The sequence below is a fragment of the Ambystoma mexicanum genome, chromosome 9 (genome assembly GCF_040938575.1).
Source record: "Ambystoma mexicanum isolate Mex_15411 chromosome 9, UKY_AmexF1_1, whole genome shotgun sequence".
Taxonomy (NCBI): Eukaryota; Metazoa; Chordata; class Amphibia; order Caudata; family Ambystomatidae; genus Ambystoma; species Ambystoma mexicanum.
The window spans coordinates 256,879,030-256,900,715 of record NC_090931.1 but is presented as its reverse complement, the minus strand read 5'-3'; the positions used below and the strand labels follow the sequence as shown (position 1 = coordinate 256,900,715).

Genomic DNA, 21,686 nt, shown 5'->3' with positions numbered 1-21,686 from the left:
CTTTACTATGTAAACAAGACCAGACTGCTAAGGAAAACAGATCAACTGTTTGCCTCAGTAGCACCAGGTAGAGAAGGAGACCGCATTTCCAGGAATGCCATCTCCAGATGGATAGTCAGATGTATACAACTGTGCTATTCTGTATCAAACCAGACACTGCCTTTCACGCCAAGAGCTCACTCCACAAGAAGCACAGGAGCCACTTTGGCTTTCATTGCAAATGTTCCCGTGAACAGCATTTGCAAAGCAGCTACATGGAGCTAAGTACACACCTTCACTCAGCACTACTACATTGACACACATTCCAAGACATATACACAGGTGGGACAAGTGGTTCTAAAACATCTGTTTGCTAATAAACCTTCACACAACCCACCACCTTCTCCTAACACTGCTCGCTAGCCTATGCACAGCATGTGATCTAAGCAGATTCCACAAGCCTTATAAGGGATACTTTACTCACCGTAATCGTATTTCTGATGTTTGTATCTGCTAAGATTCACATGCGACCCACCGTTGGAGAGAATGAGAATGGATGCCTTATGAGCTTGTCTGATACATGTATGCTTGGATACACCTGTACTCACGCTGCACTTCATGCTACCTCATGTCAGAAAACAATCTCAGGGACCTCAACGCGTGAAGGACTATGGGTACAGTGGACGTCACACTAGGGATAGTATTACTGACACGCCCTGTCGATGTCCCTTTTCGAATTCCGAAAACAACAACTGTAATACTCTGCAGCTTCCACTAGATGTCGATCTATGCACAGCATGTGAATCTAAGCATCAGAAATACGAATACAGTAAGTAATGAATCTTATATATAGACAAAAAGATGCCTTGCTGATTATATTCGTATTTGTGTTCAGTACCACAAATGCACCAAAAGATGACCCTGTGTACACATGGGGTAAAATAGCAAAAACACAGCGCTCGGCTGTAAGTTTATTTAAACATTTAAAAACAACAGTCCACAATGGGAGAACTGTAATTAAGTACCATGACTAATGCAAAGTACTACCCTTAAAAATCACCACACATTCCACCTGTGACTCAGTCTTCTTCAGGCTTGTAAACAGTGTAAATCTTGCATTGCTTATGTAAATAAAGCTACAGACAAATTGTATTCCTGTTCACTGCAAGATTGTGAAAAATGCTAGTGAAAAAAGACTCATGATGGTGATAAAAAAGGCCATCTTGGACTAGTGTCTTGCAGCTAAGGTAAGTACCCAAAAGCTCAATGCAAATGCATGATCACAATTTAAAAAAAAGCAAATTTAAAAAGTCTGTTAATCAACAAATGTTGAAAATCGAGTTAGGAAATCCTAAACAACCTATCATGAACATGAAGTAAATGTCCTGCACTACTAAATAACTTATCAGCAAATAACGGGCAAGTGCCCTAATTGGCAAAAATCTATAAAGCATGTACGATATCACTGTGCCGTCACTCCATACCACAAAAGCTAATATGGGTAATTAGAGAAACAAAATGCATGGCAGCATAGCAAAAATGATTCAAGACAATGTTAATGTTCATTTGTACCGCGCACTATCACCACCGGAGTGGTCCCCTGGCGCTCTGGTGGCTCTGAAAGAGGGAGGGAGGGTGGGTTAGTGGGTGGAGGCTGGAAAAGTGCAAGATTGCAGTGATGTGCTGTTGGCAGCCTCAGCCCGGTGGTTCCGTCGGCTGGGCCTGGGGTGTATGCAGCCGGTAGTCGTCGTGTGCTGATGTGCGAGTCTGTGTTTTTTTGTTTTGTTGTTGCAGTGTAGTGAAGTTTGTGCGGTTTGCTGCGCTAGAGGTTTGTGGTTGTGTTTGGTTTGGAGTTTGAGAGGTGTATGCAGAGAAGGAAATTGTTAGTGGTATTGGTTAGTTTGTATTTCTATCCTGGACTGAACCGGTTGGGCTCGTGTAATCTTACACAACGGGATGCTTGTACACCCTGAGCCTCAGGAGGTACGTGCCCGTTTTTGCATTTGAGGCCGTTTGAGGATTTAGCTGTCCCCTCCGCCCGCTCCCTTAATAACCTTGCATGCTCCTCACCCCCTCCACATGACAATTCAAGACATCTATATGTATCCGTCTCTATGTATCCACCACCTCTTTTTCTCCATCTCTATATATGCATCCTACATCTCACTGTTTGCATTTCTCTGTCTGTCCTTGTCGACCTGTGTTTTGATATGTATAAATGAACAGTTCCACAACCTCCAGCAGTGGCTCTGTGTCATTGCTAGTAATATTTACATATGTATATGAATCTCTCCATCTACCTATATCCATCTGTGGCTCTGCATCTCCGTGTATCCAGATTTCACTCTCTATCAATCTCATTCATCTCTATGCTGACACGCAGATTTCCATTCATCTATCTTTTTGCTGAAGTAGATCTGTAGGACTCTCTTCCTTCAGCGTCTGGCTCCACTGGGCCACTTGATATACCCCAGACTGAGCGACTGATTCCTCACAAGGATTGCAAGAAAGGAGCCCTGATTTGTTTAGACTGCTGAAAACCCCAGCACACTTCTTTTGGTTGTTTCATTTAGGATCCAAGGAGAGGGCATCTTGATTTTGATCATACCTTTTATTTGTGTTGTCCCAAATAAACCTCTTTTGCAAGCATAGGTTTTGACATATCTCTTTATTTATTTATTTATTTATTTGTATTCGTTAAACATAACCTTTACAAAGAAAATAGAGAGAAAAAAGAAACCGCAATACAAAAAAAAAGTTTTAAATCACCAATCAAATACTGAAATTTAAAATAATCTTAGAAACAAATACAAAATAAACCTAAATAAAGAAGAAAAGAAAAAAAGAATAGGATCTCACTTAAAACATTCTGCCAATACATCATGACAGAGTCAATATAAAACATCAAATAAATTCACATGTCAGCATGTACTAGCTCCCACTATCTGGTTGGTCTGAATATCAGATCAGTACCTTAATCTTTGTTTTCATTGGGAGTTAGTTTACAATTAAGATTCAGAAACCTAACCACAGCAATCTGAAGCGGTACTTTCTTTCCATACAACATTTCCCAGCACAACCGATCAAGATCAACATATGCTAAATGAATTACACATTTTTGAAAATACTCTATTCGTTCCTGTCTGAGGGAAATGCAGTCAATTAATAGGTGTTGCAGTGTTACTGTCAGACCCACAGTGCTGCAAAACCACCACGATGTCAAACACTCTTTCCCCTTTTCCCTCAAGTCCAAAATCTTACTAGTCATCAACACATTAAATCTAAAATGCATAAAATCATTGCGCACTGGTTTATCAGGGAATATGTTCAAATATTGCTCCAGGATACCACCTTTCTTAAAATTAGAAACCAGCTGTTTATATAATCTTGTTTCAAGTACTTTTTTTTCGCAGGTGATTATCGAATCCATTTGTTCAGAAAGTTTTTTAACTTTATCCAGATGAAAAATAAGGAGCTTCCCTCTTACCCCAATTTGTTCAGAAAGGTCAAACACTCAGCTTTTAAATCCTTTAGGCAGCCAGAGGTGCAATTTCCATTGCGCATACCATTCCTCATCAGATCATACATAGTATGTTTCGGACTGGTAATCAATTTCCTGAAAAGGCAGACTCTTCGCCACATAACCAGGTTACCCATGGAGTATAATCCCAACTTGTAACGTATTGCAGCCAAGGGTACACACTCCGGTAAACACTTAAGTACTGACCTCAGTAGACATGCTTCTTATTTGCCCAATTCCTCGATCACCCGCATGGGAAAATGTTCGAGACTGTAGCAATACGGAGGTATTAACTTACATTTATAGTAACGCACAGTAGAGAGGAATGAGAATTTCCCAAATGCAATATCATTTATTTTTTGCTGCGCTATTTGGGAAATAACCTTCCCCTCTAGGTATTGCCTGTAGTTTGCCATTTTTTTGTCACCAAATATCAGAAACCCCAAATAGCGCAGATACGGTCTTACTGTGAGTCTTTTTTGATCCAACAACCATGCAGGACTTGTCCAGCCAGATCTAGAGTGGAGACGCAGAATTATTTATTTTAAATTAATCTGGAGGCGATTCACCAGGGTATAGTCTCTAAACGCAGTCAACAAACGTTGCAATCCATACGTTGCATAGTTATTTGTATAACTATAATTCATGAAACTTATGTACTTTGTTTTCAATCTTTTGTGGAACTACTCTTTGTGAAGCTTATGCTTACACGTATACACCTTATGACATACTTTGTCCAATAATAACATATGCAACCACAAGTGGCTACGATATAGTTCTTTCCTACTTCTCAAAATGCCTTGCTTTTTTTAAGTGGTTAACCCCTTGACATTGGTTGGAAGTGCAGACAGTGAAGACACCCCAGTTTGTTGTTATATTTTTTATCATGTTTGCTATTTGTCAGAAAGTTACCTTTGAACATGGTTTATTTTGTGTAGGTAATTTCATATAGCACCACAATTGTCACCTGTTGGCTACTTTAAGCACTTATGTACCGGAAAGGTGTGACATACACATGGTTCATGGGAAGAAAATCATGATGAGAACAGTGGATTAACACTAAGATCAGAGGCACAGTTTATAGATGCAAAAGAAGTGTACGATCTTGGGCATTAGGATACAGCAAGGGGACAGGGAGAAGGAATACTGCAGAGTTAATGGAAGACAAGTAGGAGAAGGAGTGGTGAGAGGCAAATGAAAAGAGTCAGACAGTAGATTCAGTTAAACTTCAATTATAGCCTGGCACATTAATTGCATAGAAGGACACTCCCTAATCCTGTGATTCATTAAAAGTTTGTTCTTCAGCATCTTTCTCAAGTAAAGATAGTTAGGCTGATCTCTTCAGGTCAGATTTAAACTGCTTAAAAGTGCCAGTCCCTATACTTCAATGATTTTGCAGCTCTGCTTTTTCTTTTTGATTATTTCAGCTTGAGGGTCTGTGACTTGGATGGTCAGAGTTTTCTGGCTGCTGTTTAGTATGAGGCCGACTTTTATAAATAATGTGGGCCTTTATTCCAGAAGGATTTGTGTATTGTACTCCAAACGTTGTGAACTTTATTCTGGTTGCCAGAATTAGCCATTGGAGGACTTTTATTGCCGATCTGATGCTATCCTGTTTTTAAGGTTAATGGCCAGCCTAGCTGCTTGAATTTGCATGCATTAAAGTGTGCCTGTCTTTTGTGGTGGACTAGAATACACTAGATAGAAGTAGTCCCAACATGCCACTTTAAGGATCTGGTAAATGTTATACCATAAGAGAGGCCAATCATTTTGTAACATTCAAAGTGGAAAATTGACAAAATAACCACTGCATTGACTCTGAAAATTCCTCCCATGTTTTTTACCGAGTTGGATGGGATGGGGCCATTGCCCAATGAAATTGGCCATTCCAGTGAGACAGTGATGTCTGCTCTGCTTTATGACAATATCATATTCACTGACCCTCATATTACAACTCAAGGGACTAGCAGAAACATTGATGCCCTTCCGAATGTGAAGTGCTACCGGTAGGTGTTATACAGAGGATTGCCCAAACTCTATCCTTGTGCTCAAGGGTAATCCTGTTTCATCAAGCTGGGTTCTAGGGAATGTGCATCATTATCTTGGAGACCAGAGGTGAGCTGGACGAAGCCCTATAGCCCTTTATTCCTATTAGACTTCCTTGACCGAAGGACTCACTTTAGTTCACGTGCCCCTATTTCATGCATAAGTACCAGTGCCATGCCCATTGACTACTCTCTTGCCTCAAGGCACAGTACCACATTTACTCCACTATTTCTCATGATGTGGGCAAATGCTCCACACCCATCAACTGCATTCGGTGCCACCATAATGCCTTTAGAAACCAAGTTAAGGGAAGCCTAGGCATGACTCCATCCCAGCGGTTCTCCACACCTTGTGTGAAACCGAGAGCGCACCTATTATAAAGCCACTGTGGAATATCTGTCCGGCACACAAAGAACTGAGCAACATACACATTCTTCCACTCACTATCCAGTGGGAACTTCACTAGGAAAGTTCAATTTCATCCAGAGCATTCCAATATACTGCAGAAGATCTCTGGCTCCCATGCCAGAGTCACAGTCACATACAGGCACATCCACTTCCGCCTGACTACATAATGATGCCACAACCTTTTAAGACTTTGTACACTGCTGCGAAAGACTCATCAAGAAATCTGAACAATGGAGAAGGGAAATAAGAAACTGGGAGACATTTTTACAGTATCAAGTCAAATACCTAAGGGGACCCAATTGGATAAGGGGAATAACCACCAGGAACCAGGATTAGAAAGAGCATGGGACACAGCCCTTGAATTGTTGGAATGGATAATCATAATAAGGAGTCTCCCTATAAAAGGGCACAGAGCAGAATGTGTCACAGACCGGGCTGTAACCTGGCATCAGAAAGAGCAGAAAATTAGTGCCTGAGAGAAAACCAGAGCTAGAGAGAGAGCAGAAGAATAACAAATCCAAAAACCTCATGGCAGGCTATCTCTTGGAATCACCACAGAGACTGGATAACCAGAAAGGGGAAAACAGAGAACCGGTGGCAGGCTAACTTTCAAATACTTTGAAGAGGCCATAAGCAGAAAGCGAACAAATATTTTTGCCTAGGAGAACAACCATTGGCTGGTGGGTTATGAAAACACAGCCTGACAAAAATCCTGACTAATGGGGGGAAGACATGCTTAGTGGTAGGAGAGGTCTGGTAGTAATGTGTCCAGGGTATCATTCACGTCTTTGGCCCAGAAAGGTGGCCTACCGCTAGAGGGTGCAAATATCAGAGACCAAGACATATCAGAGACCAAGACATGTTCAATGAATGTAAATAAGTACTTGCTAGTACAGGCAAAGAACGAACTGGAACTGTGATGAAGCCATAAGCAAAGTTGGGCACTATATCACTGAGACTGGTTACTAGGTATGGGAACCAAGGGAAGATCAAGATTCCATGGAGACACTGAATTATTCCATCCTAAAACTGCTCATTATTAGTATCTATTATGGAGCACCTCCCCTAAACCCTATAGTTGTTACCCTCGCCCATCCTGTTGTCTGTAATGAAAAAAGTTAAATCATGTTGGCTGCTCATGTGTGTTCTGTTGAACCCTTCCTCACAACACTTAGAACAATCTGTTTACGCAAATCAGATTTAAAATTCATTAAGGAGTGCTCAAAAACTGAAAACATTCTGTTTCTTCTAGATTCAAGCACCCATTACTATACATAAATAACCAGGAAAAAAGGCATAGCCATCCTTCATTTGGGCCAAATCACATTCTGTAGTGTGGCACATACTTGAAACATCTTCCCCGAAAACCCTCCAATCACGTCCACCTGGGTCTGTGATGGTGACCAAGAGACAGTTGGATTACAGCCTAAAATATGCATCCTACGGGGGAGAGGAGTCGCTTCTTTGGTCGTTATAACCCTAGGAATATTACCTATATGCCCACTGTCCACTGGCCGACAGGACAGTGAACTGCAAGCAATCAGGAGCTCTGATGTTCCCACCCATAAAGAAAATCGGGCGTGTCCATGCAGACTTTCCTACGGAGGTCACAGGCTCTCACCTTGCTTCAGCAGTCCTGCAGTCCAGCAGAGCACCAATGTGAGCATGGACCATAGTGCCACAGAGTCAGACTTCAAAATGGCAGTTATGGGTTAAAGCCCTTGGTTGGCGTCAGCCACTTAGCGATTAGAGCTAAGCGCTGGCAAGGTGAGGGTAAGTAGGTCCACTTGGTAACCTTAAGTAGGAAACTGGCCATCCCTGAGGGAAAATAGGGTAGGAAAGCAGAACCATTCTGCCCAATGAGGAGAATAAAACTGGTGTATAACTTATCAGACCTTTTCTTGGATAGCCGCTGTAAGGGTCTAGGAATAAGAGGCAGGCACAAGGGTGGCATGTTGATTGGCAAATACTTTTATTAACAACAACATTGTGGGGAAGTTGGAGGAAATCCAAACTTACTATACTTCTAAGAGGGGTTTCCCTGCCTCAACAAAAGTAGCTAATAAAATTGTCTGTCAGAATGTCCGAATTAAAGTTCACTGTCATGTGTCCAGATCCTAACCTATCCCTCACAAGCTATACTTAATATAATGTGACTGGGGAAATGTCTTTTGGCTGCCGACCTGCAGCTCAGCTTTGCAGTTCAAAACAAAGTTCCAAAAGGGTGTAGAAACACAAACAAAACTTCCACAAGACTCAACAGGTTGCTTCCCTCTCCCCAGAGTCTTCCTAGCTTTATCCAAAGTGATTTCTGTCTCTTCAATGCTCATGAAATGTCCTTATCTATGTTTGGCATACCTGTCTCCCATGCCCTGCGACAAGGAATAATGGCTTGAACACCCTTTCCAAGCCGTTCTGGGGTTTCTAGGCCCTGTGTGAGCATTCCTGACTCCCAGGGTACTGCACTGAGGAAGAACAGCCTGGCTCTCTCTTCCAGGCTATGTTGAGGGTTCCTGACCCTGTTTTCTCAATATCCCCTTCTTGGTCCGCTCTCCTGCCAAGTGGGGAATTCAACGATCTTGTTCTTACCATCCCTTTGCCTGGTTTCACTTCCACCCACAGCCTTGGTTTATTCTTCTGCCAAGGTCTCTGAGTGTCACTTGTGCACGTAAGGTTGGTATTTCTCTTTCACTGGTTGGAGTGCATCTCCCCACCTTGGGTCCCGGACTCCCCTTTGCTTGGTAAACTCACTGTTCTCTTTATCTGATGTTTCTTGATGCCACAGCCTTGGTTTACTCCCATGCCAGGTCTGTGAATGTCAACTGTAACTACAAAGTTCGTATTTCCTTTTAATGCTTTTTGGGATATCCTTTTCCATATGCGTGTCCCAGATCCCCCTTACTATGCTGCTTTGCGTTGGCAAACATTTATGAACGTTAGTCCTTATTTCATTTAGCGTTTCTCACATTCTCTGCGTCTCCCCAGCCTCAGCTACCCTAATACCGGCAGGGTGCTGGGAGCCGCTCTCCAGTGGTGTTCAGGTCTCTTGTGGTCTTCTGTTGCTTCTCAAGCTACCCAGAGCCTTCTCCTGTGTCCTGTGAACCTCTGCAGCAGCCTGATGGGTTTCCTGCGCTCAGTCAATCCCCTTTCCCGCAGAGCTTACTTCCTCTTCTTTGGGAAGCTTTGTGGGATCCTTGTGGACGTGCTGCCTTCCCCGACTCTGTCGGATTCTCTGTTCTGACCACCTTCGCACAGCCTGCCGAGCTCCTGGTCTGTGCCGAGACGCAGTGGGAGAGGCCACATCTTGGAGAGACCATATTAAGATGAAGCTTTCTGGGGCCTGCACCTCAGACCTTTGGCAAGATCAATCCCAGAATAACAGGGCACTAGTTGGAGGAAGCAGCCCCTCTTGGTAAGACTGAGAGCTACCCACTAGAGCCTGAGAAAGACCAGACCAAGAGAGCTCAGGGGATTTTTGGTAAGCAGTGGCACCCTCTTTGAGAACATCAAGAGCTTGCTGGATGCAGTACCCTAATGAAAGAGACAGTTTAAAGAGACGTGTAGTATGTGCATTGTCTGATGTTTCTCCCACCCATATACTTGTAATGCTTTAAATCTGGCCACCATAGTTGTTAATTAAATGCCACTATACTTGACCAGGACTAAGTGGAACACTTGGAACCAGGACTTCCTTTACAAGCAGGACATGTATGAGGTGTTATCCTCTTGCCAGGTTTCATAACGTTGCATGGTTCGAGCTTACTTCGATAACTATTGTCGTGCCTTTTGTGTATAACCTTGTGGTTATGTCCTGTAAATTGATTGATGTGCTGTATTTTTGATCAACTTGACTTGCTGCTTAATGAGCCATCTCCTCTATAAACATGCGCGCATTTCTTTGTATAGGGGATTATGATGGTGCACTGGCTGTGTTCACTGAAATGCAGCTATTGGCTCAGGAGAAAGGACTTCATACTTCTGGAAGTGGCACCCCCATTGGTAAGATGAGCCGCCACTATTTATTCTTCTTTTTGTTCTTGACAATCTTATTATCTAATAAATGTACGATGTATGTGAAAATATCCATTGTTTTTGTGTTTGGTGTTTGGCAGGGTCCTGCAGTGCATGTTATTGTACATCGTTTTATGCGTTTTATGCTTTGATGTGCGTCTTAGTCTGGCCTGAATGCTTCGGCTTAAAAAATGGATCTTTCACTTGAGCGAGGGAGGGGTTTGAGTGCTCAGTGATGCTTCAAGTTAGACGACTATTTTTCCTTTGTCCATCTCTTGGGTCCCAGTAGTTTCCTAGATTCTGCTGCTTGCACCAGCAGGATCTTCTGAACGGAAACCGCTGTTAATTCCTCCTTCTCTGACCTAGGGAATTTTTATAACAAATCTCATCAACAGCATAAATGTGTTGTACTTAAAAGTACAAGCCACTGTTGTAGGTGACTCAGTGAGGCTTTGAGTGCAACATTAGACAACATACAGCATCAAAGCAGATGTAGTACTACCAAAGTTGCTCGAAACCCTGGATCTTGATTTCCCCATATTTGAGTTATGTTAGACTCTTGTTGATTGATCCCATTTGCGCATAATAATAAATATATATATATATCATTTATTTTCAAAGGACAAAGTCACAGCCGTATTAATGCATGATTGGGCATGAAATGAACAAGTAGATAATCGAACAATCAACCTAAATCCCACAGGTTTAAACCTAATGACTTATGCTGCATCACCCATTGAAAAGGCTGCTGAAATGCATTTTATGTAATAATGAGCCCTCTTACAAAGCAATGTTCTATTTAATACAGGTATTCGATGTGATTAAGTAACTGCTAAGGTTTCTTGGCACTCAGCAACTTAAATTCACTGAAACACACAGTGGCCTGGCAAATTCACGGCTGATTTATTAGGCTCAGTCAAGGACAGAAGAGCCAGCATTTTATTTGCTTTCAGAAGGTTGTATTTAGATCTAATTCAAAAGAAGGGAGCTGCAGAGACTGGTTACCTAATATGCAAAGGTTCTAAACCCTACCCATACCCACTTCAATTTGTTTGACAAGAATGTTGACCTGTTTGAATAGTCTTGTGAATCAAACACAACACGTAGAGGTTTTTTAAGTTTATACATTTTTTACATTTTCTAAAAAGCAAAAAGAACACAAAAATAAGACCATTTAACATAAATGTATGCATTAATCAATGTTTGGAAATTAAGCAAGTAACTAGATGTTAAACTTCAAATATGATATAACATTAATGAATATGTTAAGTTGTAATCTATGTATATATTTGTGAAAGTGTGTTTGTATGTTCAGGGTTGGCTCCAGCCCCATAACAGTTGGTGGGCTGAAATGTTGACCCAAGGTCGGCATACCAGTCTTGGGTGTACTGGCGATAGTGCAATCTGACCAAACCCACCCATTCGCCCTGCACAGGGTGTGGTCTGGCCCTGTCCTATCAGTATAGACGATTTTGGGAGGTTGCCGATGTTGCGACCATTCCAAAAATAGGAAGTTAGGACACAAGGTCGGCATACCAGTCTGGGGTGTACTGGCGATAGTAAAATTTGACCAACCCCACCCTTTCGCCCTGCACAGGGCTGGAGCAGGGTCCGGCACTGTGCTCTCAGTATAGGCGATTTTGGGAGATTGACGATTTTGCAAGTTTTCAAAAATAGGAAGTTATGACACAATAAAACATACACAAGACTATAGCAGACCCCCACGTGTATACCGTGGCAATGCCGGGTGGTACCGCCAATTACCATATAATTCAATAAATAACAAAGAGAACAAGACAATTGACGCAACAGGAAAAAGAGGTGGTGGGGACAAGAAATAGTTGATTAAAGATTATAAACAGTTCATGGTGGTTTAGGAACATTAAAGTTGGGATCAAAACGCTGTGCACCAGTAACCGGAGGGTTGCAGTTAAGAAATTCCATAAAGGGCGCTAATTTTATTTATATAATAGATTGTTGCACGACAAGATTCTATTCTATGCGTAGAACATTGTAAATTCCACCATTCATTAATATTCAAACAATGTGATTCTTTCCAATGCTTTGTTATAATTTGCAAAGAGCGAGTATTAAATAAAAGAAACATGAATACTTTGATGTGCATAAGATTGTTTATGCCTAGGGAATTAATCAATATATTCTGTAGTGAGAGGGGGGCTTGAAATGTAAAAATGACTTGTTAAATCTATGAAATACAACCTCAAAACAAATGGACAAACTTGCATTAAAACAATCATAGTTTTAAAAGATGCACCCTGAGTTTCACAAGACCAACATATAGCTGCAGATTGATAACAACGGATGGACATTCTTTGAGGAGTAAAGATCTCTGTTCATTATAAAATACATGGATTTAGTGTTATTGACAGCCACACTTAAACTTAAAGTCCCTATCTGCTTCCCAAGCCAATTCAGCTTTAAATGTGTCTAGGGGTATTCTTAGTTGAGTCATAGATATATAAATATTTGAGTCTTTAATCAAAGTGGATTTTTTTTATAGTATTGGATAGATGATCTAGGATTGTTTTTAATGTAAGATCTAGACTCCTATTACAAATAACAGTAATTACATTAGTATACAGTTATGGTCAATATCCTCCAGCAAATATCTATCTTGCAGAAAAAGCAAAGGAATAGGCGTACCATGGTAAAATAATTGTTGAATATGTAAAATGCCTTTATCAATCCAAGAATGCCAAACAAGTGTTTGTTTTATTGTTAATGTTGAGTTCTTTATTATATCATATAGGAGTATTGGCTTGTTGACTGTGCTCTCCAATTATTTCAAGAAAGGTACTCCATGCTCGTTTTAAGCCCATGAGAATATTTAACCTTTTGATAAGGAGCCCATCAGTTGATTTAAAAAAATCGGAGAAATGAAAGGTTTTTACTAGAGATGTTTCTAACATACTTCAAGAAAGGAGCATATCAGTATCATTAACATAAATAATGAGTCTGAAGAAGTGCCTAAGGACACAAGATGAGTGTCCTTGTCTGGGAGTTCACAAGTCTGGAAACGACACGCCACCTTTGTATTTCGGTAGCCTACGTTTATAGCAATGCAAGTGTTATATTATTCCAAATTAATTTGGATAGCATTGAATCAGTGTTCTTAAAGAGTCAGGGAACATAAACTGTAGCTAGATAAGGAATATAGAATGATGGGGGGTGAACATCATTTTGATTGTGTCGAAGCATCCCCAAGATGAAAGGCATAATGGTAACCAGTTAGGACCATAAGTCTATCGACACTCTTTTTTTGGGTTGAGATTTTTAATGGAATTAAGATGCAAAAAACGATGTTACTTTTAGCTGGTATCATGCGCCCTTATCATGTGGGAGAAAAAGAAAGACAACCACTGCCTTATTATTCTCCAAGTTGTAAGCTTTGAGCTTTTAATTGTGCATTGATTCGAAAGGTTGCCCTTTAAGATTACACGTTTTTCGACGTCTGCGTCTTTTTCAAATCAGGGCTAGTCAGTTCGGTTTACAATTCATAAGTTTAATACTTAGATTGGATAGTCATGGGTTAAATCCCTGTTTGTCAGCGTATGCCGTTTCAAAGAGTCCCTCTTTGAAACGGCATACGATAAGGGCGCATGATACTAGCTAAAAGTAACATAGTTTTTTGCATCTTGATTTCGAAGGGAGCCAGTAATCCCCGTTGTTACTCAGTCAAGCAACCGTCATTTTTAAGTCAACAATCATTAAGGAGGGCGCTGAGGTCCACTGGGGTAGTGACCCAACAAAACAGGCTCCTTAACTACAAGATAATTATAATGGAATTGATCTTCTTGGAGATCAGTAGCCCCATATATTCCAAATGATTGGCAATTCCATGTCATTCCAAAACAATGAAAATCAGTTTGTGGCAGAGATTGCTTGACGAGCGAGAGAGGCAAGAAATGAACTGCCGACCTTGCACGCATGTGTATATAAAAGGTAGGAAACCGAAATGGCGAAACCCACGGGCGGGAAAGAGTGTATACCCCAAAAGCTAAGGCTTCCGATGCAGAAGCGCATATGTGCCAGACCCCAGAGGGCAGATGAGTACCAATAAATAGTGATGTGATATGATATGGCATTTATAACACGCCTATACACAAGTGTTTCAAGGCGTGAGAGGTAGTCGCCACACACAGCCCACATGCAAGCTCCAAAACAATGTAATGCTTAGCTTTCCAAGCATACATTTTCTCCCGTGGGTTTTGCCATTTCCGTTTCCTACCTTTTATATACAGGGGAGAGCGAGTTCTGGAGTTCATTTCTTGTCTTTCTCACTAATCAGGCATTTTCCGGCTGTGTAACACCATTCAACATGGTGGACACATAGGGGCTTGTCTTCCATAAAGAGGTAGCCGCCTCCCACTCGAATCAAGGGCATATGTACATCAGCCACATTGGACATCCGCTGCAATCGTGGAGCAGTAGCACACTCGCGTCATACCGCAGGTAAGACATACACTCTTTCGCCAACATGGGGCTTCCCTATAGACTACATTCAATCATGCAATTCTTCACACCTTCCTACTCCAGGTTTTCTATTTCCTGGTTTTTGCTACGCCCATAGGCAGACGCTATGGATGGAAATTAACAAGGGGCTCCTGGGAGTCTCTCTGCCAGACATTAGTCCTGGTTACGAGAGACTTACCCAGAGTCTTTAGCTCACTATCTTTCACAAAGAAGAAATATCCCAAACATATCAGTCTTTGTCCTGCCCTGGGGCAGTCCAGCACCGAAATGCTAGGCAATTCTCCTCTGAACAAGAGTACCAACAGCATCCCCAGACACGTGTTTTGGTCTGGTTGGACCTCATCAGTAGGGAGGAGCTGTGCCTCTCTAAGAGTAGTGAGCAAGGGGTCCACGTCTGGATTCCCCTAGTAACTTAGGGTGAGACCCAAAGTTACTTGAATATGCAAATTAACAAGGGGGTCCTGGGAGTCACTCTGCCAGCCACTTAGAACTGGTTCCCAACCTCAAAGCCACACAGAATGCATTGTGGATTTACTCACATTTGTGGAGGTTCTGTGAAGGGATCTTGAAGCAAGACACGGACAACAGATTCATAGCTTAAACAAAATCCTTATATTAACTTAAATGTCAGGATGGCAGAAGGCCTATTGTGTCCTATCCTAAGGTGGGATTTCCCTACCTAAAGAAACTAATGATCGTCTGTGTCCTTAAACTCAACTTAAAGATCTGTCTGTGTCCAAAACCTATGCTTGCCCTCCCATCTGAAGATACATAAAGTGTAGAGATGTTGGCAATCACAAAAATAATGTTCAAAATAAAGAACTGAGCTTCTTCGAGCTCCTCGGCTTGTGGTATAGCCCTTCTTTAAGTTCAAAGCACCATCACAAACCAAATCTCAGAGATCCTTTCCCCGAGGGTAAAACAGTTTCAACAAGGATCTTGGGGTCCCCCCTCTCAAGTTCAACACAGTTCCAAATTAAGGCCTTGGGGTTCCCTTCCCCATCTTTAACACCGTTTCAAAATGATATTCTGTTCTCTTGGTTTACAGTAAGCTTTCCACACCAACTTTGCAGTTCAAATAGGGCTTTTCGCTCTATGTGTAGTTGTCGGACCACACGGTCCACCCATCACAGGTCATGCAACCGAAAAACTTTGGCCCTTCATTATAGTCACTGGTTCTCTTTAAAGTTCCTTGCATGCACTGGCTCCCTCTTTATACCTGCACCATTTAGCTATTTGCAGCACTTTCCTCTTTGGCAGCCTACTAGGCTCTGCCTCCTCGGGACTTTAACAATGTTCACTTTGGGGAGACTTTCCTTGCCTTCTCAGCACACTTTCACACTTTGCAATAGCGTTGTATTTTTTTTTACTTCTCACTTGGTTTCAAAAAGCCCTGGTTACTGACTCTCCTTTAATTCCTATTTATATATATACTCAATCCGACGAAGCCCAGTTTGTGGTGAAACGCGTTATTGTGATTTTTTTTTATTCACAGGTGTGCTTTTACATGAAAAGACTAAAGGATGTTTTTCAATGGAGAAAGCATGAAAATGTGGTGTACTTTTTGGATTAATAGATGGAGGGGTGCCGCTGTGAACTGCTATTTTGCAGTTCGCTTTTCTGCTTTATATATATATATATATATATATATCTTCCCTACTATGGCTGCCACACACTGGAATGCTCTTCACACACACCTTAGGATGATTGACTCTCATTTAGCCTTCTGCAAAGCTATTAAAACAAAGCTATTTGTCTGATTGTGTGACTCTGTACCGGCTCGCTGTATTGTGGCCGGATGCTAGCACCATTTTAAGACCGATCTCTCCCATTAATGTAATGTATCATATGCGAACAATGAAACCTGCCTTCTCACTTCTGTTTATTACCAATGTATCTGCAACCAAGAGACCCTTTGTTAGCCTGTGCAACCCTTTAAATCAAGCTTACGTACCATTTCCTGTAACAGCGCCTCAAAGCCTTTGGGCTGTTAGTGCGCTCTACAAATACAAATAAATAAATGTAATGTTCATTGACTTCTTGATTCGACTTCCATTATTGTCAAAATTGTATTTCACGTTCTTTTCATTCACCCGATGGGTTTCACTTGCCTCACACAACTTTACTTCAGTTAGGTTTTCAAAATTGCAGATACGATTAATTTCATGTGTTTCACATAACTTTACTGCAGTTCAGTATTCAAAAATTGCAGGTAATATTCAGCAGCTTGTTCAGGTTTCATAAAACTCTCCTTTGGTCTCTTGACCCAACAAACATTCGCCTTTCTCCAATCAGCATCCTAGCATGCTCGAACCCAAGCCCCTGGAGTGGCCCGGAATGACTCTTATCCGGCAACTCCTCTGGGGGCCTTCGGTTCTCTTGGCATTCGTTTGCTTCCCGCCAGGAGCTTTGTCTCGCCTTATCCGAACCTTCCTGCTGTATGCTGCCGCTACCTGGAGTCTTCAGTGTCCCCCAGCTCCAGCAGGGGACACGCAGCCTCATAAATTGCAGGACTCCGACCCTTCTCACATCCCGGTCGGGGTGTGGCATCTCTCTGCTTGTCCTGCAATGCTTGGCGCCCTTTTCACTGAGCAGGCTCCTTTCTCCACAGGGGACACCGTCTCCTGCGTGCAGGGCTCTCTCTCCCAGCTGGAGTGGGTTCTCTCTCACAGCTGGATTCCAGCAACCTGAGTTCTCCTTCCCAGTTGGATTCTCCATCCTTCTGATTTCTTTCTCCTTATATACACTTGTGGCCTGGCAATTGGCTCCATCTGTAAGCCCTTTGCCTGACCCCAATTAGTCAGACTTGCCTGACTTGTATACTGATGTTTCATAGCCTTCTTCCTCGTTTCAGTACTAGAGTGGTAAAGTGTAACTAAAAATGTGATGGGTGGGAGATTTTGAATAAATCTGAACAACTGACAGTGCTCTGGGCAACCTTCCACACCACTGTTTTTTAGCCCTTCTGCGCCATTGAAAAAGGGGTCCAGCCATATGCAATTCAGTCAGGTACTGCCACCAATAGTAGCAGTCCAGCCCGAACTGCTAGGCCAGAATGCCTCTGCACGGAAACACACGCATCTACGGGCATGTTTTGGCCTTGTTGGGCCTCCCCAGTGAGGTGCAGCTTGGTTTCCTATGGCGTAGCTGTCACGATGCCTACCCCCGGGGACCCAGACCAAGTCCAGCAACCCCGGAAGTAGGCATCAAGTTATCCAAAGCAAGCCCAACAACCCCTGCTAGGGGCTATTTGGGTCCAGTCCGGGCGCCTATGGCGCCAGGCTCATGTGGAGAGTCAGTCCCGGCGCCTATGGCGCCAGGCTCATAGATTAAAACTTACCTGATGCAGACCATGCTACAAACTTACCTGATGCAGACCATGCTGCAAGAGCTCCAAGCCAAAAGAGGCTTGGAAGGGACTACTTTACTTAGGGCGGGGCTGGGGAGGAATACTTACCTGGGACTACTTTGGAGGCTATTTAAACCACGCCCGAAGAGCAGCACATGCTTCGCGTTATTCTGCATCCAGCAGCGTAACGCTCACCTTCCCTGCAAGTCTGCATCCAGCCTTCTGCCACGCCCGCCTCGAGTTTGGAGCTCCTAGAAAAAGGGAGAAAGAAGGAGAAAAGGTTAGAACAAGAGCAATACCTTTGATCCTTACCTGAATTCCCGATCCATCGCGCCTTCGAGCTGGAAGAAAGAAGTTATTTTATGCCCGTCGCCTCGCCTGCTGCAGCGCCGCGCTGAACTCACCGGCCTTCGCATCATCTTCACATTCCACCGCATCCTCCTGCATGTTCCCGCCGCACTCCGGAACCTAAGGAGAAGACAAGAACAGCAAGATGAGCCAAGGGAATACACCGAGGAATATTAGTTACCCCCCATAGACTTACCTGATTTTACTACCGGGGATACTATTCCTCTTCACGGGTCGGCGCAGCTTCCCTGCATCTTTGCCAAACCCCGGCCCCAAAGGGTAAACAAAAGGACAGCAAGGTGAAACAAAGGGACTAACAAGGGGAACCCTCCTCACCACAATAGACTTACCTGATTTTACCGCCGGAGGTATTATTCCCCGAGACTTCATACTTTCTCTCAGCGCCTGAATAAGGGAGAAAGCAACAGGTTACATATTGACATTATTTTATCGAACTGTGTTGGAAAATACAAATCCTTACCAGAATACTACCGGTTGCCACGAGGAACTCTTCATTGGGGTCAAGCTGCAACCTGCAAAGAATCGGACAAGAGTTAAAGTTAGGCATTTGAACTCTTACGAACTTTATACTTACGGCGTCTTGCCGGGAATCTCTGAGTCAATATTGTTCTGGAACTCACCAATTCCTTCGAGCCAGTGAAGCAACTGGTTATCAACGCGCCTCTGCGTTCAATGCAGGATGGAGAGCTCATCTTTTTAAACCATCAGGTGAGACTATAAGAGGGGACATCAAAGGTGATCTGTGGGGAGAACAGCGGGGTGGGGGTTTTACGCTCAACTCCACGGGTGGTTAATTCCCTTTCTCCATTTGCAGAAGAATATTCCTGCAGGTCAAGCAAACGAAGCTAGGTGGGCCAGTCCAGTCCGTCATCTCGGCCCTACGCGTCACATTGGTGGAGACCACAGCTGTCCAGTTCCGATCGACACCTCTGTGGGTGCCAGGTGAGGGTAACAGTAGCGAGCAAGGGACCCACATCTGGGCATACCGTCTCTCACAAACTGTAACCAAAAAAGTGATGGGTGGAAGGTTTAGACTAAATCTGAACCACTGACAGTGCTCTTGGCAACCTTCCACACCACCGTTTTTTTGCCTGTCTGCACCATTGCAAAAGGGGTCCAACCATATGCAAATCAGTCAGATACTGCCACCAATTGTAGCAGCCTAGCCCGAACTGCTAGGCCAGGTCCCCTCTGCACGGAAACACAACCAACTGCAACCCCAGACATGGTTTGGCCTTGTTGGCCCTCCTCCGTGAGGTGCAGGTTGGTTTCCTATGGCTCAGCGAGCAACACACCCATGTCTGGGCATACCCTCTCTCACATAGAGAGACAAACTGTAACCAAAAAGTGATGGGTTGAAGGTTTTGAATGTGGTTAAGTGATATGTCAGTGTGCACTGCCCTATGTCTCCTTTTCTTAGTCCTAGTACTAAAGTGGGTTAGGCATGGGGAAATTAGGGGAAATGCTTTACTAAAGCCTATAAAGGCCGGGGGAGGAGACGGTTGGTTCTCAGAAGTAAAAGGGGGATACCATGTCTCGCCTTTAGACCTGCTCTTCATCACTCTCTTCCTGGAGCCTCTAGATTGATAATATTTTCCAGTGTTTTTCTGGTCAGTGGGTGGGGGGAAAACAATATCCCATGAATACATCTGGGATGAAGGGTTCCTCTTGGAATGGAAATGAGGGATACCATGCCTGACCCAAGGACACCTCATCCCCAATCCCCAAGGACCCTCTACCCAGGTGATCCTCCCTCACGTCTTCACACCCAGGGTCAGGATCTAAAAGCGGTGGCCTTTCCCTGGCCACCTCAGAAGAGGACCCAAGGGGAGTAGCTGCGAGGACGCCTTCCGGTTTCTCACTGTTCCGCTTCACACAGTCCCCTTTAATCACCATACTAGTTGATTGGTTGGCTCATAGCATCACTCAGGTCAGTGCCCACTCCATGGTTCCTATGCCTTTTCAAAATACTGTTTTAAAAAAATGTGTTTCCATTGTACTCTGTTCATCACCACACTTGTTCTAATTAGTGAGAAAAGGTCCTTTTTACAGATCTGATACTATGGTTTGTTGTATCCACAGGCATCACGTATTGACTAAGCACATAGTCAGTTGAGATTCTCTCCTGTCCTTTGCCTGGTAAATAGGCAGCATCCCAGGAGCTACCTTCTTCTACCAGTCTCTAGAATAATACAAGGTTCTGGACGGGCACTGGACATTCAAGTCAGTGAGCTTTAGTCATGGGATATTCATGAGTTCTGTGCTTCTCCCTGTTATTGGTCTATTGTGAAACTTATTTTTTCAGTTCTTTCACATGCACCTGGAATTATACTACATAAACCTTCCCAGCCTCTCACTGTGATTTGGGCTTGGACGGGACTTGGACGGGTAGACAGGCAAATTATGACAATGTCAAGTCAGCTTTACTATGGTAATAATTTGGGAAAGTTTAAAAGGGGTGTTATTATGACCACTTTACATATTATTCATAGGTTCATGTTTATTCAACACGCCATAGATTCTACAAAGACGCAAGCATTTGTATCATTATCCAACTTTATCGATTAACATTCCCCTGAAGAATGTCTCATTGATGAGAACAGAAACATGTTGGGTTGTTAAAATTGCAGTTCACACTTGGTGTCGGCAATGCTGCTCTATATAACAGAGTTTGAAACGATCTTGTTCTAGACTATTGTAGCATATTGGCACTGAGTCACTGGGTATGGTGCTGGATCTATTTTTTTACATTTATATTATGTGGCGGTCTGTTTGATAAGCCTTACTTTTTTAAGGAACGTATTACATCATGATACTACGATTTCCTTTAATACAAAATTATTAGATATATTTATTATAATTATATACAATGCAGATGATTTGTACGTAGTTGTGATGGTAGACATCACACCTTCCCCATACATACCCTTCCCTTTACATACCTTTTAGTGAGGGAATCCTTGTGTTTATATAGATTTAATTTTGAAACTGCATATGTTAGTTATTATGGATATGAAATATAGGCCCACCAAGAACTGGCTGATTCAGCCTGAAATGTTTGCCCCCAGTCTCATGTGGATGGTGCCTTCTGGTTGTGTCTGGCAGATACCGACAGTGGCTAGTGTGCACACTGGTCCCAAAGAGGTGAGCAGTGTTAATTTCATATCTTCTGGGCTCAGCAATATTCGTGAAGCAGTTCTGGTAGGATCTTTAAGCAAGGACGACAGCTGTGGGTCCAATGGTGATCAAGAGTTGATGACAGAGAGCTACCATATCTGAGGTTTGGCTTTCCGGTAGAGGGTAAAGAGGCAGATCTATTAGTGAAAAATGTATTTGGAGTGCCTAGATTCACTTCACTTGGATTTCTTCATGTAATTTATATGCACTTCTGGCTCTCCTGTTTCCATTGATTGCATACATGCATTGTGTATGGGTATGATGCACACACACCCTTTCATGTATCTTGGTGTCAAACAGAGGAGGCAATGGACGACAGAGTTACAGAGTTAT

General features: G+C 42.9%; 1 protein-coding gene across 3 annotated transcripts in view; it reads left to right on the top strand.

The window, feature by feature from the left end:
* LOC138487934 (40-kDa huntingtin-associated protein-like) overlaps positions 1 to 21,686 on the top strand; it is a 567,453-nt gene that overhangs the window by 389,520 nt on the left and 156,247 nt on the right. For all 3 annotated transcript variants that reach the window (XM_069614571.1, XM_069614572.1, XM_069614570.1), the window contains one exon: positions 9,860 to 9,952. In XM_069614571.1, the coding sequence (XP_069470672.1) occupies positions 9,860 to 9,952 (93 nt within the window). The remainder of the gene's footprint in view (positions 1 to 9,859; positions 9,953 to 21,686) is intronic.